Here is a 17,521-nt window from a genome sequence, read left to right as displayed (position 1 = left end):
CCTGCTTGCTGAACATTATGGGGGCTGCCTCACACTGGGTCAGCTTTCGGGAAGTGCTTCCTTTAAATTTCAATAAGATATGATGGTGGTAGTCTATATCTACGGAGAGTTTATGTAGTAGAAATTGGGTGTATTTCACATGCGAATAGTATTCCCATTAACATTAGCTAATGAAAATAATTTTTATGTCACCTTCTTAACCATTTTAATTTTAATTCTGTCTCTGATGACTGATGTGACACATAGATAGGGTGCATAGTTTTTCTTGCAAAAAGGCCTATATATATATTTTTTTCTTCCTAGAATATTATTTTATACACTGAGAGCTATAAACTCCTTGTTTCCCCACATTTTTTTTCTCTACTCGGTTTAATGAGCTACATTTTAAAATTAACGTTTTGTTTCTAATTTACCATTTCTTTATGAGGCAATCTCGGTAGTAAATCATAGGAAAATGTTTATAGTCACATTAAACTTTTCTTGCTTACATGTGGAGCTTCCACTTAATAGATATCTCATATTTCCAGAGAGTACTCAGAACTGGGCACTGTGCTGTGATTTTTCTTCTTATTTGTCCTGATAAGTTCCCACTGATTTCAAAACATGGAACTCATCAAAATATGGCTTACAATACTATTTAAAAACGATTGTTAATAATTGTAGTGAGGAGGTATGCTTTCAACGAGGTGGTTGGGCTTTAATACTAATTATCACCAATTCCATGCACCTGCCATTCATTATCTGGTAACTTTTCTTACTTGAGAACGTCCGAGTCCTGTGACATTACTAGACTGAGCTATGGATGCCCCGAGACTGGGAACCCTTCTGTTTCCACCCCTCTAGCTGCAGAGGCTAAACAAGCATGAGCATCTGTTTTCCCTTTCTGTGGGGAAACAGATTCCTATTTATGAGAAACTCCACAGTAATGCTGCGAGCACTCCACCTCAGCAGCTCTGCTTTCATTTTTTTTTCTGGGCAATAAAATTCATAAGGGGTAAGTGAAAAATAATTGAGGAGCATTTTTATTTTTTACTAGCATGTTTGCTATTGCTTTACGGCGTAATATACCCTAAAGTGTCTACTCACGAGTCAAACAAGAAAGATTAGAGCTGCATTTGGGTGGATGTGCATCCAAGCATTGAATTTGATCCTTAGTAGAATAATTGAATGAGAGCAGTTTTGTGTAGCAAATTTATCCCCGCTCTTTAGTTTGTTAGCAAATGGCTTTTATTACAAAGGTTTCGGGGTGGGGGGAGAGGTTAAAAAAATGGAAATCCCTTTCCTGTTGGCAGATGGGGGGGTGGTGTCTGGGGGCGGTGGTGGTTGGTTTCTGCACCGCGTAAGGGAGTGAGAAGGAGAAGTAATAACAGAGGAAGAAAACAAAAGCCGGAGGACTTGCAAGGCTTTTTCGGACCACCGCCTGAATGGCAGACGCATGGTGTATTAATTTCCTGTTACTGTGGTAACGACTTACCACAAATGGAGTGGCTTGAAACAACGTACAAATTCTTTATGGCATGGTCCTGGAGGTCAGAATCCCAACATGGTCGTCACTGGCTTGTAAGCAGAGTGTTGGCAGGGCTTTGTTCCTTCTTGAGTCCCTAAGGGGTAAAATTTGCATCCTTGCCGTTTTCAGTTTTCTAAGGTTGTCCGCAATTCCCTGGCTTATGGTCCCCTCCCTCTTCAAAGCCGGCAATGACCAGGCAAGTCTTTCTCACACTGTGTTGCTGGGCCCCTGATTCTCCTGCCTCTCTCTTTCATTTATGATGACCTGTGTGATTACACTGGGTCCACAAGACTAATCCAGGATCATCTCAGGGTCATCTGATTAGCAATGGTAATTCCATCTTCAACCTTAATTCACCTCCGCCATGCAATGCAACATATTCACCATTTCTGAGGATTAGGACATGGACATCTTTGGGGGGCTATTATTTTAGCTACCACAGTATAGCATACATAGTCGATCCCTGTGTAGGTGGCACTCCAACCTTCTTTCTCTTCAACCTCCATATCCCCCTCCTTATCCGAAGGCTATACTGCCATGTAGGGCCTGATGGGGCATCAACCCTGTAACAGCACGAAGAATTAATGGGCTGGGCTAGTGGCTTTTAAATGGTATGCTCCTATATTTCATCCCTGTGCAGCAAATGTTTCTGAGTGCCTGCTCTTCATTCTCTCAACAAATACCCTTTGAACACCTACGTGCTGAGCTCCATGACGTGCTGGGGATCAGCACTGAACAATATGGGCATGCTACCTGCGCTCTTGGAGCTTACGGTTTGGTGGAGACTGACAAACACTGAAACACCAAATAAATAGGAAAAGTATCAGCTCATAATAAATGCTAGGCAGAGGATTAAAAACAGCAGTATGAATGACTGGGTGGCTACTGGAGTAGGGAGGAGGAAGGTTTCTGAGATCTGAATGGCAAGGAGCAGCCAATCATGTGAAAAAAGGGGAAAGAATATTCCAGGCAGAGGGCATAAGAAGTACAAAGGCAGGAATGAGTTTTCTGTTGGAGAAACAGAATGTGGCTGGAGTGTAATGGGCAAAGGGAGAGTGGTATGAAGTGTGTGCCAAGAGGGAGGTAAGTGGCTGATCACACCCTTGTAAGCCATGGTAGAGACCTTGGGTTCTTTGCATGATGGAAAGACATTAGAGAGTTTCTAAACAGTTTTTCTCATTTATTGAGATCACTTGGCTGTTTCGTGGAGGATGAATTACAGGATAGCAAGAGGGAGGAAGAGAGACACTGATGTGTAAGCTTTGCAATGGCCCGTCCTGCAGAGAATGGTGATTAGACCAAGTTGATAGTGGAGACGGAAATTATATTCCCAGATTTGGGATATATTTAAAAGGAAATTGAATTGACAAGACAACAATGGAATGGATGCAAGGAGTGAGAACAATATGGAAGTGAGGATAACTCCCAGATTTGGGGCTTAAGGGGCACTGCCGTTTCCTGGGGTGGGGAAGAGAGCTGATGAGCAGTTGGTGGTGGAGGGGAGAGGACAGATTTCTGTTTTGACCATGTTAAGGTTGAGATGCCCATTTGATATCAAAGGTGAGATGTCAAGTTAGACAACTGGATATATAAGTTTTGGGATCTCTGAGGAGGCTGATCTAGGTTAGAGTCATTGGCAGGCGGCTGGTGTTCAAACCATGATCTTTTTAAAAAAATTTTTTATTGTTATGTTAATCACCATACATTACATCATTCGTTTTTGTTGTAGTGTTCCATGATTCATTGTTTGTGCTCCACGCAGAACGTGCCCCCTTTAATACCCATCACCAGGCTAACCCATCCCCCCACCCCCTCCCCTCTAGAACCCTCAGTTTGTTTTTCAGAGTCCATCGTCTCTCATGTCAAACCATGATCTTGATGAGACCATCCAAGGAGAGAAGTGGACCCATGATGCAGCTCCGGGTGGTCCAGCACTTAGAAGGTGAACAAGAGGAGCTTGGGTTGGCCAGGGAGGCAGCAGCTGGTGGTGCTGCCAGAGCGTGGAGAGCTGAACGGAGAAATGGAGAGCTAGAGACGGACTGATCTACAGACGGACTCCATCAGGCAGCTGCATGGGGATGAGGGTGCAAGGAGTAAACCAGAGGTTGCGGACGCAGGCATGAGATGGGAGCGAGCACCGTGGACTCTGCAGGTGGGCTGTGATGGAAGTGCCTGCACAGGATGAAGGGGGTGTGTGCTAAAGTGGAGCTGGCGTTGTCCGTGGCGTTGTACTCAGTGCTCAGGCCACGGTGGGGAATGGCTCATCGCCTGGGTACTGAAACTACTCAGGTGGTGGATACAGGATGGAGAGGGACAGATGGGCGAGGCTTCCTGCAAAATGAGACACTCAGTGGAGAGACTGAGGATTTATAGGAGATTAATCATATCAATGAAAGTTGTATGAAAACCGGGATGTCCGTAGGCTCAGGGGAAGTTTTGGAAGAGCAAATTCAGTACTTGGCGGAGTGCGCAGGGGCTGGGTGGGAGGGGCGCGGAGCAGGAAGCGATGGAACCACGAACTTATCTTTCCACTTAAATTTCAATGAGCATTTATTGAGGACTTACTGTGGGGAGTGCACCGTGCTTATTCTTGGGAAACAAGGACCCACAGGCAGGAAAGGAGCTACAGGGCAGGTACATGGAAAGATAAATAGCCCATGTGTCTGTAAGTTTTCCAGAAGCTGCTAAGCTTGTCAAGAGCAACCCTTTCAGGTTTTCCAGAGTGATTTTTTATATGGTGGATCTTGAAACATATTTACCCATCAATCAAATGAATGAAATCTACCTATTCATTTAAAAACAATGCTTCGGGAGATGAACCATGAGAGACGATGGACTCTGAGAAACAAACTGAGGGTTCTAGAGGGGGGTGGGGTGGGGGGACGGGTTAGCCCGGTGATGGGTATTAAAGAGGGCACATTCTGCGTGGAGCACTGGGTGTTATGCACAAACAATGATTCATGGAACACTACATCCAAAACTAATGATGTAATGTATGGTGATTAACATAACATAATAAAAAAAAAACAATGCTTCATTGTTCAGTGTCGTCATTAATTACAATGTGGTACCACCACACCCAGCAACTTACTGTGTGTTCGGGTAACATTTCATGATATGGGAAATGCTCATGAAGTGATTTTAAAGTCAAAAAACACTTAAAAATTATATATACAATAAGATCCCACTTTTATGAGTGTGTGTGTGTGTGTGTGTGTGTGTGTGTGTGTGTGTGTGTAAGGGAGAGAGAGAGGGAGAAAAAGAAAAAGGCAGGGAGAGAGAGTCCGTTGTCAAATTATTAGTGGTGCTTATCTCTGGGTCATGAGGTTAGAAGGATGTTTGTTTTCTTCATTTTCCAAGCTTTCTAAAATGCATACATATTATATAAACAATGTATCATCAATACATGCTGTGTAAAAATATTTTTCCTCTAGAAATTCTTACTTCTCTGTTTTTAATTTTATGACATGTATAATAAACATTAAAATCCTAGTAGGCTTTCTCTCATCACAGAGTAATTTCCTGGCTGTTCTTCCCTTTTTTTTCCCCACCATTTATTCCTGTGAATTCCCTGCTGACCTTCCCTTCTTGCCCCGTGCCCCTGAAGGAGATGGCTCCCACATCAGTTCACTGATGAACAAGACTCTCCACCCACACTGCAGACGGACACGTTTGTCTCTTTGTTCTCTCTGTCGCCATACATGACGTTGAGTTTTGTAGATGTGTCCCTTTGCCTTTTATATCCTGTGGCTGCCATTTTCCATTCCTGTGCCCTTTCAATCCTATTTTGTTTGTTATTATTGGTTTTGTTTTTCTTTTCCTATGAAATGTTTATTCTAAAACACATCTGCAAGTCATTCATAGCTCTGGTTGGATCAAGTTAAGCATTCCATTGGATGTGAGTATTTAAGAATGTATTCCTTTCGTATCTGTAGGTTTCTCTTGGTAGTGTCTTTGAAAGCAAGTGTAACACTTGGATGCCCAAATGTCATCCAAAAATGTCATGTACTCAGGTCATAACTAGAGCGCAACATCTTTCACTGAAGGTTGACTCAAGGGCCATTTTCGGGACGAGTATGATTACTGTCTTCTAAGGTAATCCAGAAGGTAGCAATGAATGTCAAATATGCCTAATTTTCCTTTTAAAACTACACTGGAGATAACATTTGATAAATTGTGCAGCCTTTTTTTGAAATTTGCCTCTGCACGTTCTCAAGGTTATGAACTCCACATGTGACTAAGGCAGAATTTATTTGTATAGTTTCTGCCATTGTTTTCTTGAGTTCCAAGTTCCCCAGAGTTTGATGGAGAGACCAAGAGCTTACCGTATATCTGTTGACTCCCGGTTTTGTAGACTTGATTACTCCCTTTCACTTTTCCTGCTTCATGACAATAATTGTGAGCCCTTTTCCTAGCCCCTCGAAGTAGCCTTCCCTGCACTCTTGCTAGGTCAAGGATGGCTTTGTTGAGTGTGTAACCAAAACGCTGTGCATTTCTTTCTACATCCATGAGGCTGTCAGCACACTTTCTATTTTGCTTTCTATATTCTTTCTTCTGATGTTGCTGAGGTTTTGGCTGAGATGTCACTGTGGATTCATGTCCTCAGTTGTAAGACAAGACCAAGTCAGGACATAATCCTTGGATATGCTGCATGGGCCACGTCTTTGGGGAGGATTAGTGCTAGCGATAATCCAGAAGAGTTGCCAGGGCTGACATCCTCATTTGGTGATGATGTCGTAGGGATTCCCGTATACATGTATATTTTCAGTTTTGATATACATGTAAGATGATTTAACTGAGAAAACTCTAGTTGAATGAAAAATTACTCCGGATTGCTTAAGCATACAAGAGCTGAAGGAAAGAAGGGGTCACTGGGTGGAGAGACTTTGTTGGATGATAGGAAGAACCAGTCTGGGATTAAATGATTGCTGTAGATAATCCTCAAAATGAGTTAATCCATGTGAATTAATCTAACATGTATAATCAGCTTTGAGGGCAGCTCTGTTGTCCCTGGTTTTTAAAAAGGAGACTAGAGAAGCTAATATCCAGTCAAGTTACAAAAAAGTAATTAAAAAGGAAAATGGTTTCTCTAGGAGAAACAAGAAGGGCTTGAGTTTGGTTATATTTCCTCTCTCCTTCCCTCCCTTTTTCACTTGGTTATATGTTCTGAGTGCCCATGGCGCTCTGCTCCAGCCGTTACCTGTTCTAGCATTTCCTCCAGGGCAGTACCTTACTGGGGGTGTGTATACATCTCCAAATATACACTCATGGGTCTGTAAGCAACCTGAGCGACATCTCATGTATGTCTTCGGTGGCCACCGTGACTCACATGGCGCCTTACATATACTCGATCCTCCATGAATGTAAAGGGATGTTTTCCATTTCATCCTAAATAACGAGTGACTTTTATAACTTTAACAATATGGAGTGTTATTATGTGACACATGTCAGATAATCGTGCTCTGGGAAACAAGCTTCCAATGGAGAAATAGAGGAGGTTTTAAGATAAAAGATGAAACCATATTTTCTAAACTGCAGGGCGAGTTCTGTAGTAGATTACCAGAGAAGGAGGTGAAATCTCCATCCCTGGAGATCCTTAAAAATTGGGCAGAGGAAACATCTGTGAGAAGGACGGAAGCCTTAAGCCTATTTTGGGGCACACAGATAGAATGACAAACTATTCTGTGATGCTTTGATGACTTGGCCTGGAGGAGAGAAGACTGAGGGGGAAACAGGGAAACTTCTTTGGATACAGAAAACAGCTATCGTTGCTTTCCGTGGGAAAACAAGTCACGGGAGCTTAACCTAAAGCCTTAGAGATTTAGGTTACATTTTACGGTTAAGGATTTTTGAGAACTAGGCTGTGAAAATCCTGTGGAAATCCGCAAACTAAAAGACTGATTTGTGTGAGACCGAGAATCAATGATTCTGTTGCAGGAAAAAAATATATATTTTTTTATTATTGCTCCAAATAGAATTATGCCAACACACTATATTCAGTGCCTGGCATTCTCGTGGGAAAGAAGAACCTCTAAAACTAGTATTTTTGGGCAACAAGCATCATCACTGTTTTGTGGATAGGAGTGGGGAGCAGGTAACAGGTGTGAGGTCCTTTCTATGTAAATACCTCTACAGGGGTGTGTTATTAGACCCGCAGCCTGAGGGTGAGGAGTCTGGGACACAGCTCTGCTCTGCTCAGTCAGCCTTGTGTCCACCACTGACCCTCTTCCCTGTGAAAATGCGGAAATGTGTGTGTGGCGGAGGGGGTGGGGAGGGAGGGCTGCAAAAACCCTATCAGTACGAAGGGAAGCAAAATACCTATTAAGCAGCATTATCTTCATTAGGTATTTGATTGCAGTTTCAACATTCAGCCACATGATGTCACCATTGGATTTTGATTTTCACTGTGCATTTGTCTCCAATAATAGATGAAGGCGTTTTCAAAGCTGGAGCAGAGAGGTCTGAGACACGGGGGGCAGCAGAAGTCCAAGAAGATGAAGACACTCAAGTTGAGATCCCAGTTGACCAGGTAGTCGCCATGTTTTTAAAAATATGCATAAACTAATGACCACTTTTTTCTTTCAATTTTTGTGTTATCTGCTCCAGGCTGTTCCTCCGAGTAGGCTGGTTAGACCCTCTCAGGTGCTGGGTGGTCGAATGACCCACAACACACCCTCAGGTCTTCCTAGCAGTCCTACAAAGAATAGCCATTTGAGTCGTCTTTTTTTAATTTTACGTTTTTAAATAATGTTGATGTAACTTTAATAAATAGCATGGAAGAGTAAGGTGGATTGGGTAAGCCAGGAGATGCAAAGAGGGAGAAAGTTTGATACAGAAAAAGCATATTGGCTGGGGGTTTTTATCTAGAAAAAAGGTCCTCCATTCAGAAAAACATTTTTTTTTTAAAACCTGTGATATTCTATCCTTTAGGGTCCTTGAAATTGTTGTGGTTGGAATTAATTTTTCATAGAAGAATTGCTTATACGAGTACAGTGCGCGTTATTTGCTGTGTGTGTACTGATTTTCTTTTTCGGCCGACAGAACACGGTACTTGTAGGAGAGAGAACGAGAGTGAGGGTGTGAGCGTGTGTGTGTGTCCGTGTGCTTATAGAAGGGATGAAGTAGTGCTAGTGTTGGTTAAATGATGCAAGAAATAAGTCAGTTAGGCTTTTTAATACGACTCAGCTGGATTTCTTACATTTCTGGATGGAGCATTGGCATCGAGGTAGGGAGGACAAAGTCATAACCGCAGGCTCGAGGGAATGGGAAGTCACTAGCAACTGTCACTTGTCCTCTGACTATTATGTGAGATTTCCCTTACAGAAAGCAAATTTCACAATCCAGCAAGTTCCATAGATGATCTTCTCAATTGTATTTGTCTTTAACAGCGTGGCAGCGAAATTGCTGCTTGATTATTCCACAGGCATTTCCCATAAGCATCGCCTTCCTGATGAAAAGCCTCATGTGTTAAAACTCACACAGATTTCAAAAATCCAATTTATTACCCAGGATTAGCCACAACTAATAATTTTTCATAAACTCCAGTTATGGGTATTTTTTTTTCCTGAGGGAAAATGGAATTTTAAGTCTTCTATGAAAGCTGTAATTAAATGTTACATTTGAAGACAAAGAAGAGTAATCATCATGGATGTAGAGCACCGAACAGCTGCCCAACACAAGACGAATTTATTCCAGAGTCAGAAGGCCAGATGATATCAGGACAGAATCAGACCGCGATTGCCACAAGAGAACTCTCTTTGTTAATCACTTAACAAGTTTCAAAACCTGTGATAGGGGCTTCATTACTCGTAAGTTTTGTGTCGCAGGAAGGGGAGCCGATAGAGGGAAGGAGCTGGTCTCTGACGCTACCTGAACAGCCTTGGCTAAGTGTTTGCAGAACTCCATTTCTCATTTGACTGGAGAGGGTTAGCTTATTAACATGCGAGCACGCAGAGACACTGGGTAAACAGACTGGCGAAAGCTGGGCAATGTCAACACACTGATGTCACTTCGAAGGAAATGAAACCCGGTAAAAAAAGGTCAGAACGCCTTTCTTCTTTGACCCCGTTGGTAGTACGGCTGGAATTGGCTGGTGCACGTGGTTGGTGAGAGATACTTACGGGGTCCAGTGTCAGAGTCACTCTCACTATGGCCTGCTGACCTTCTGCTCCCTGTCCTCAGCAGCTGTGTTATCAGTACTATGAAGAACCAAGTGAGGGTGTGGAGAAGTAAGCGTAAAGCTCCATGACAGTTAAGAACAACTCTGCAGCTGTACTCTATTGGTGCTTTTCACGAAGCAGTAGGTACTGTTTACTAAGTACCTCCCAAGTGCCAGGCACCGTACTAGGTACTTTTATCTCATGTAATTGTGATGACAGCCCTGAAACACAGGTCTTATCACGCCTGCGTTATGTAGGGAAAGAAAGTGAGCTCATGTAGGTGGACCTGCTTGTCCAAGCTTGTCCCATTATATAGAGAAGTTTGTATTTGAATGCAAGTCTGTCCAGTTTCAAATTGTATGAGTGATCTGCGGAAAGAGTATTAGATGCCAAAAATAAAAACAAAAACCCCAAACCCCAAAAAGCCAATTATCAGCTTAAGGAAGGAAAAACATTCCTGCACAGGAAAGGAAATGTAGTCGTCATATACTACTTGGCTCAGCTATGAATGACACTTACGTACACCCCCTTTCGGGCCATACCCAGTTAATTTCTTGGGACTGATTCCCTATCATCTCAATGGTTCATGTTATAATTTTAGTCAAAGGGCCACGGGCAAGGGCATGTGTGTGTGTGTGTGTGTGTGTGTGTGTGTGTGTGTGTGTGTGTGTGTGTGTGTGCGCGCGCGCGCGCGCGCGCACAAATATCATGTGTAATCGGCCAAGTAATGTATCTATGCCTGAATAACAGATCAAGTTTTAGAAGTAAATATTGCCGGGAGCCAATTCTCCATGGATCTCTTGTGTTTTTGCATATCTTATGAGCAGAGGGACAGATTGCCTTTGTTCTGGACTATCTTTTCTGGTTTTTTTTTTTTTTTTTTTGCTTTGGATTATCTTTTGAGTAAGCTCAGAAGACAGACATAGTGACTTCCTCCGGAACAATCATTCTCAACTCGAGGGCAGCCTTGCCTCTGAGGGATGTTTGGCAGTTTCTGGGGACATTTTTTGATTGTTGTAACTGAGGGAGTACTCCTGGCAGCTGGTGGGAAGTGGCCAGGGATGCTGCTAAATATCCGGTAATGCACACGACAGCCCTCAACAACAAAACGTTATTCAGCCCAAAATGTTAATAGGACTGAGATGAGAACCCTTGGCATGGAGAAAAGGCCAGGTTTGTTTATTGTCCAGTGTCATAAGGATAATGTCTTCCTGCGGTGCAGGGCCAGTGAGGTTTAGTATCCATTATAAAAGATATGGTGCCATCAAACTGTATGCTCAGAACTAGTCAAAATTGGGGGTGCCTGGGTGGCGCAGTTGGTTAAGCATCCAACTCTTGGTGTCTGCTCCGATCGTGATCTCAGGGTCATGGGATCGAGCCCTGTGTCAGGCTCGTGGAGTCTGCTTAAGACTTTCTCCTTCTCCCCCTGCCCTTCTCACCCCTGCACGCAGGCATTCTCTCCCTTTAAAGTAAAGGAACAAATACAAAAAAGAAACTAGTCAAAATTGTAAATGTTATGTGTATTTTAGCACAATAGAAGTATTTGGAAAAAGAAGATTGGGTTCTTTCCCTGGATTGTAAGCTGCCATTTGTATCACCTGGCCCCCCTTCCCATTGCCCTGTGGGAATGGGGCCTCAGGGAGTGGGTGCCCATGGTGATACTCTGGCTACCGCTATTGTTGTGAGCAATAAAATTCTTTGTCTCTCACCCAGGAGTCTCATGTCTTCTGCCACGTCTCTGAAATCACGGCAGGCTAGTGAGTAAGCTTGTAAGTAGGGTAAAATTTCAGACCTTCCAGAGTCCTTGCCTCTACTGCATGGTGTTGGTGTGTTTAAGTGTGTAAATGCGGACTCATTCCAGCCAAGAACATGGCTGAACTCTTCCCAACGTTCAGACTCTTGTCATTTTTTCTTTTTTAGACAATCCTGTATCTAAGACTACTTCCAAACCCACGGGGAAACTGAAGAATGGCATGTTTTTTGAAATGTATTTGGGGAGAATAAATATCTTTTCTCAGGAGAGAGTTTAAGTCTAACAAGAATAAAGTATTCTTTTAAAAATTAGGTTTTTTTTTTTTTTTTTTTTTGCATGCACACTCCAAATCAGTCTGGTTCCTCATAAGCAGGAGAACAAGTGTGTGATTAGCCAGTACCTGTGCTTACACTTTGGCATGGGTGACTCATGTATCACTTATAAGGTGATGCTTTTCCAAGCTAAGGAGGCAAGAAAGTTAAGTAAAAGTAAAGTGCCTCTAGTAAGTAAGGATCAGGCTGGAGAACCCACCATCTCAGAAGCCCTAGCAAACAAATACCTATAAAATAGGCAAAAAAGAAGTTATATTTGGATTTTGTTCCATTGGAGAGAAGAGAGCAGAATATGGGGATAGTAAGTTACGAGGGTTTCGGATTATTTTATAGCTCTCTTCATCCATTTGTAGTTGATTTTGAATAGTAAAATAATGAGAATTACAAGATGTTTTTATGTTAAGTAGTTTCATCAAATGGCATTTAAGCTGTGTCATGATCACTGGAGCAGAGAAAGCTTTTTTTTTTTTAAATTGGAGGTTGTGTTATATACTCTTCTTCCTTGTTTGTTTAAAACTTAATCATTAATAAAGTTACACATACAATATTTTTTAAGGTTTAACGAAGATTACAACAAGCCTCACCCCTCCCCACCTGGGTTCCTGGACCACAGAGAGAACCCGTTTGAACCGGTTCAGCTCTTTCTCATAGAAGACACCACTATATTTCTAAACCATACATCCTTTCCCTCCCTTCCATTTTAATACCTCTGAAATCTTTGGGTCTTACGAGTGATTGCGTGTCATGGTCTAATTGGCTTTTTTTTTTTTTTTTTAATTCTGGGAGGTACATAAACTAATGGAGATCCTTTTAAATAGGTGACATTTCAAATTTGATAAAATAACTTTTTTGATTTTAGTTTTCAGATTTAGATACGATTAACTTTATCTCTAATGACTGTGCAAGGTGGTTGGTTAAATCTCTTACCGGCTCTTCTCCCCCACCCCCCAATAAGGCCACACGCACACAAACACAGACATACACGACCCTCTTCTTCTTTCATTCCATCCTCATTTTACGATGATTTTTGGCCGAGTCAGCATTTAATCTCTATGTTATTTTTACTACATCAGGCTTATAGTTAGTTGAGCCACAGAGTGGACTCCGATTACATTCCCTTTCTTGCATAACACTCTTTTCCTCCTTCCTATTTTAGTAATTGCCTTTTTTAATTCATTGGCTTAGTTTTCTGTGTAGGTGTTACCAAGCCGTCTCTAAACTCTGCCAGGCGGTGGGTTTTCTCTTGGCGTGCGCAGGCGTGTGCAGTGATGATGACATTTCACCTTCAGCTTTTTCTCAGACACGTCAGTCATCGGCCTCAGGCTGGTTAGGTGTTCTCTGGATCTGCTGTTTAGAGTTATCCTGGGATTTTTCTTGACCATCATTTTGGGAATTTCCTTCACTTCTTCAGGGTTTGGATCTCCTTTCCCTTGGATTCCACATCTTCCTCTTTCTTGGTCACACCTTCCTTTGTTGTGGAATTCACCCCGAGTGGCCTTCTGGGAAGCACACTGTGGTTGAGACTTTACAGGTCTGCACATGTCTTTTTTTTTCTACTCAAACTTGATCATAGGTATGGCTAAGTATAACATTTGAGGTGAAATAATGATTTCTCATTATTTTGAAGCCACTCCTCAGTTGTCCTTTCCATCCAGAAGGGCAGGTGGGAAGTTTGATGCCATTCTGTTTCCTGAAACTTTGTAAATAATCTTTTTTCCCCTCTTTGGAAGCTTTTAGGGCCTTGTCTTTGTGTCTGGTGTTCTGAAAATTTCCAGTTATGTGCCTTGGCGCAGCTCTTTTTGCTTACTGGACTGGGTACTCAGTGGGCTTTTTTTTTTTTTTTTAAAGATTTTATTTATTAGAGAAAGAGAAAAGGAGTAGGGGGAGGGGCTGGAGGACAAGCAAACTCCCTTCTGAGTGGGGAGCCCAACGCATGGCCCAATCCAGGACCCCAAGATCATGACCCGAACCAAAGTCAGATGTCTAACTGACTGAGCCACCCAGGCACCCCTCTCAATGGGCTTTTTAATTTTGGGAATGTTTATTTTACAGTCCTGGAAAAAAATTATTGAACTATCTCTTTAACAGTTTCCTCTTCCCCACTCCTCTCTTTCTGGAACTCCAAATATTTGGATATAGACCTTCTTAGACTGACCTTCCACTTATCTCTCCTATGTTCCATCTCTATAAATCTTTTACTGTTTTCTCAACATCTTTTTTTTATTATGTTATGTTAATCACCAGACATTACATCTTTTAAAATCAAAAATCCTCAGCATTTATCTTCCATCTATTGATTTTTCTCTTGTCATCATATTTTTAATTTCTAAGAGCTCTTTCATATTCTCTGAATGTTCATTTTTGTAGTCTCCTATTCTTGTTTTATGGATGTGATATCTTCCTTTATATCTCCAAGGATTCATCTGTTATTTTAAACGTTCTCTTCCTGCAATATCTCTTGTTTCTTCTGAGTTTCTCTTTCTTTCTAGGTTTTGATCTCTGTCTCCATGTTAGAGGTGTTCTTTGGCTGTCTGGTTAGATTTTTTTTTTTTTTAATGGGCATATATCTGACATAGAGCATTGTATAAATTTAAGGTGTATGGTTAGATTTTAGGGTGAAATGTTAGGGAAATTCTGTATGCATAGGTTCAGCTCCTCAGGTTGGGGGAGTTTCACTGTAGAGTGATTGGTTTTCGCCATTTAATTGGCAGATCTCCATTTTTCTTTGTTCTTTTGGGTTGGTCTATTTCCTTTGAATGGAATCTTTTGGGTGTCAGCCTGACTGTGAGCATTGGGGGATCTGACTGTGGGACGGCGGCTTGAGGATCTTGCTGTTAGGTAAAGAGATTTATTCTTCTCAGTTTCAGTATGGTGCCCATGGTGCTCTTGTTCTCAGCTGTGCTGAGTCTGCTCCCCTGTAGTGCAACATCTTTAGAGAGGAAACCTCCTGTATTTCTCAAGGGTAGGGCCAGGGGATCTTGGGAGTCAGTGCACTTCTTTTAAAGACTCTAAGCCAGTCCCCCTATTTTTAGGTACACCTACACCCCTTTTTCCAGAGATAGATGGTGCCACCAGTCCCTCAGCTTTCTGTAGGTCCTTCAGCGGGCAGAGGTCTGCTTCTTGGCTTCTCCTCCTACAGGAGGAAATTTTAGCAGCATCAGTTCTGCTCTTACTGGCCCCACATCCATTGGTTTTACTGTTTCCCAAATTTTGTGGCTGTTATTTCCTTTCCAGGCCTCTGTGCCCTTACAGGTTCACCTTTTTTAAAAAATTGCCTTTACTGACAATTTGGAGGGACGTCAGAAGGGACTAAGTGAAAAAAAAAAAAAACCGCAAAAACTCACATTTGTTCAACTTGCTGTATTTAACCAGAAATCACTTCCACACTAATTCATCATAGGGGAAATAAACTGTTTTTATAGAATCTCCAATAATGATGAGAAACTGGCAGCCTGTGACCAAATCTCCTACAAGAGATTCTTCTTTGGCTGGCACAGGGCTTACAGAATCTCCTTAGTAGCCTGGGTACTCTTCAGTGCACCCCCGACTGCAGCATGCCGTGTTACGAACACTGCTCCTGGATTACACACTTCTGTCATTTGCCCAGCTCCCAGGGGCATTTGAGCTTGTGATTATTTGTCTACACATATAGAACATAATGCCACTAAAAAAAAAAAAAATCTGTAGTCGGGGCACCTGGGTGACTCAGTCATTTGAGCATCTGCCTTCAGCTCCGGTCATGATCTCAGGGTCCTGGGATGGAGCCCCGCGTCGGGCTCCTTGCTCAGCGGGGAGTCTGCTTTTCCCTCTCCCTCTGCTCCTCCCCCTGCTGGTGCTCTCTCTCTCAAATAAATAAATAAAATCTTAAAAAAAAAATCTGTAGTCTAACGAGAAATGAGAGGTTTGAAATCCCAAGATGCCCATTGACACAGTCCTGTTCTCCGTGCCCTCACGTGGTCTCACCACTTACCCGACCTGCTGCTTATGGGGAATTGGCTGCCACTTGCAGTTTCTGCTAGGACAGGCGAGCTGGATGGAGAGCTTCTCTCCGTTACTTTTTCATGTGTAATAAAAGACACAGAAAGGTAAAGGGGGCTGCTTTTTCTGACCAGACCCGTAGGTCTACTTCCATGGAATGGATTTGTGAAAATAAGAATTATAAGATGTTTAAAACCAGAAGGGATGTGGGTGCAAACTCCTTAATTTGCCATTGAAGACACAAAGCCCTATCTTCCCACAGACCACAGCCTGTTGAAGAGGTTCTCTCCGAACACCTCAAGGAAGGGCACTGAGGGGGTGGGGGGGGTCGCTTAGGGACTTCTAGTTTTCCCACAGACAGCAACACATCCCATCTGTGTGGAGCGCTCCTCGGCTGTCACTGCCTTCATGGAACAATATCTCCAACAAACAATATCTCCACCATTCTTTCAAGTCCTACCCTCTCTGTGAACCGTGTTCGCGTTTGCTGCTGCAAGCCTCGCACACTGCTGCAGGAGTTGAGATACAGGTGACCTGGCTTCCTAATTTCCCCGTGCATCCTCAGCAAGGCTCTTTGTGACATCCCGTTTCCTGATTTCTGTTTACTTGATGGAAATGGTGTTAAACATTAAAATGTAGCCCTCGGGGGATTTCTGATGTGAGAGAAAATCAACATTTACTTCTAAAGTGAGAGAACTTAATGGGGATTTTTTTTTTTTTTCTAATGGTGACTAAAATATTCTCATGCTATCTAAATATAAGTTTCAGTGTATTCTGTCTTCCTGGATGTCTCAGGAGCGTGGGGGGAGCTTTTTGGACCCAGGTGAGCCAGCTCTCAGCAGGTGGCTAGCCAGAGCCTCACTCTACTGTGTCCTTGCAGGGTCGCACCTGTGAACATAAACCCCCCTTTTTTTGTAGGTCACGGTACTTCAAACCACATTTGAACCTTTTTATTTGTTTATTTTCCTTTTCCCCTCTGTGAAAGCTGAAAACAGGAAGCGGTACTTTGCTATCATGAAAAATTGAAACTGATTATTTCCAAACACCTCATTCAACTTGGGTAGGAGATGACTTTAGTTTCCATGGCAACAGAAATAAAAACAAGTAGGGTGACTTCGGTGTCTGCAACACCAATGCCCGAACTCCACAGAAACGCCTTCCACCCAGAGCCTGAAACAAACCCTCCCTCTTTCCCGAAGCACGAATGTAGTAAATGTTACATGAGAAGTGGACATGAGGTCGTCATTTTGTTCCTTGTTGGTGCTGATATCCGCTTCCTGGTGGAGTGGGTTTGGGGGACGGGGAAGTGACAGGTGGGATTGGGGAGGAGACGCGGTGGTCAGGGAGGGTCCCTTGACGAGAAAGTTCTAACTTGCACCATTTTCTCAGATAGCCAGGGTCTTAAACCTTAACATATATTCCTCAGGGAACTTTGACGTAAATATAAGACAAATCAATGTTTACTGCTAAAGGGGGCGGGACATCAGCTCTGGTCTCTGTTTCGATGCCTTTCCCATTTCTAATTTTGGGCGCTGCTGTGACTGTCAAAGGTGTGATGTGAGTTTAAAGTGCAAGTCCTTCGAGCAGACCCAGCTGTCCGTGAATACCATCCAAGTAACTGATGCCTTTGACATTTTGTGACTCATTTCCATATGATTTCCATATTCCATCTCCTTTCCTCTCACCACTCAGGAATCCCGAGTTAACCTTAGTCACCGCATGCATACTCTCTAGGAATCCTGAATACTTAGAGCCGTCCCTGCTAGGATGCAGCCAGCGCTAATAACTACCA

The 17,521-nt window shown here is 42.7% G+C and overlaps 1 protein-coding gene across 4 annotated transcripts in view; it reads left to right on the top strand.

The window, feature by feature from the left end:
- The window catches only part of DCDC2 (doublecortin domain containing 2), a 153,863-nt gene that overhangs the window by 119,156 nt on the left and 17,186 nt on the right, over positions 1 to 17,521 (top strand). For all 4 annotated transcript variants that reach the window (XM_027603635.2, XM_027603633.2, XM_027603634.2 and 1 more), the window contains one exon: positions 7,936 to 8,036. In XM_027603635.2, the coding sequence (XP_027459436.1) occupies positions 7,936 to 8,036 (101 nt within the window). The remainder of the gene's footprint in view (positions 1 to 7,935; positions 8,037 to 17,521) is intronic.

Source organism: Zalophus californianus, chromosome 7 (assembly GCF_009762305.2).
Source record: "Zalophus californianus isolate mZalCal1 chromosome 7, mZalCal1.pri.v2, whole genome shotgun sequence".
Classification (NCBI taxonomy): Eukaryota; Metazoa; Chordata; class Mammalia; order Carnivora; family Otariidae; genus Zalophus; species Zalophus californianus.
This window is presented reverse-complemented; position numbering and strand designations above follow the sequence as displayed.